This window comes from Octopus bimaculoides, chromosome 18 (assembly GCF_001194135.2).
Source record: "Octopus bimaculoides isolate UCB-OBI-ISO-001 chromosome 18, ASM119413v2, whole genome shotgun sequence".
NCBI classification, from domain to species: domain Eukaryota; kingdom Metazoa; phylum Mollusca; class Cephalopoda; order Octopoda; family Octopodidae; genus Octopus; species Octopus bimaculoides.
This window is the reverse complement of record NC_068998.1, coordinates 34973735-34974992: the sequence shown is the minus strand read 5'-3', so window position 1 is coordinate 34974992 and position 1258 is coordinate 34973735. Positions and strand designations below refer to the sequence as shown.

The 1258-nt window shown below is 36.4% G+C and overlaps 1 protein-coding gene across 1 annotated transcript in view; it reads right to left on the bottom strand.

The window, feature by feature from the left end:
* The window catches only part of LOC106867954 (N-acetylated-alpha-linked acidic dipeptidase 2), a 336237-nt gene extending 335836 nt beyond the window's left edge, over nucleotides 1-401 (bottom strand). Inside the window, exon 1 of the mRNA XM_052974261.1 lies at nucleotides 255-401. Coding sequence (XP_052830221.1) covers nucleotides 255-283 — 29 coding nt within the window. The 5' untranslated portion in view covers nucleotides 284-401. The remainder of the gene's footprint in view (nucleotides 1-254) is intronic.
* Nucleotides 402-1258: the final 857 nt, after the last annotated feature.

The following is a 1258-nucleotide window of genomic DNA, read 5'->3' as shown; positions in this document are numbered from 1 at the left end:
TATATATATATATATATATATATATATATATATATATATATGGCTCCTCTAACCATCGTAACTACCATCAATGTTGTTATTTCTGTTTATGTAAACAGCTATCAATGCTAGTACTTATGTACACGGAAGCTAAACATTCAGTATCAATTGTGTATGTGTGTGCGTATATATAATAAATACATGAACATTAAAAGTAGTTAGGTACATCCATTGCTGATGATATAAACATAGGATGAAATATCGTATTTACTCACTGTCGTCGTGGCAACTGTAATCTATACATGGCAGCAAAGAAGAACGAAATTTTCTCATACAAAGTTGACGCTTTTCATACACTTTCATGCTCTTTCGTTATCCTCACTCTTTCTCTCGCTCTTTTCTCTCTCTCTCTCTCTCTCTCTCTCTCTCTCTCCCTCTCTCTATAACTGTTATGAGATATAAACAAATAACAGCTATATTGTATAATACACCGTTCTATCAGATCTTCACGTAGATTAACTACGAGCTTGGATGTCAATAAACCTCAAAGTTAGAAACAAGTACACTAAGTTTTGAGATTTGTGTGTGTCATTGGAAAATAGTTACTGGCTATCTATTATTGTTATCGAGTAATTTCACGAATAACAGTCCTTTATTTTATCTAATATAGTTTCTACAAAAGAAAGACAAAAATCGGGAGAAAAGGAAAACGGGGAGAGTAAAAAAGAGAAGAAAGAAAAAACATCCAGTTGAAAATTGGTGTCACACCACAAGGTTTAACGGAACCAACAGAAACAAGCCAGCACGCTGGTAGCATTACCACGGATGATGGCAAGGCTAAGGCGTTGGAAAAGCCAAAGGCCCAAACGCCCTCACGAGCTGCCTACAATGACAAGAACTTTGCGGTTAGTCACCTAGTCCCTCCAAACGTCCCAAAAGCCATAGACTGGAAGAAAGAGTTCACTGGCAGGGCCCGATACTTCAGGGTTTTGTTCCGATTGGTTTCAGAAGCAGTGACTCTCTCATTTACTGCAGCATCTAAGATTGCACACTCACCTTTCAGAATCATTTATTGTCTTCTTCATGGGTGTATGTTAAAGAATTCGATCTTTATGGGATCTTAGAGGGTGGCAAGTGTCTTTTCTAGAAAAATCTCAAGCAGACCGATAAGCTTTTAAGTAGAATTTAGTAGGCGAAGACTGAGCAAAATGTGTTTTATATGTATAATACATTTTGATTCAGTTTCACATGACTTGAACTTTTGTGGATGCAAAAAATA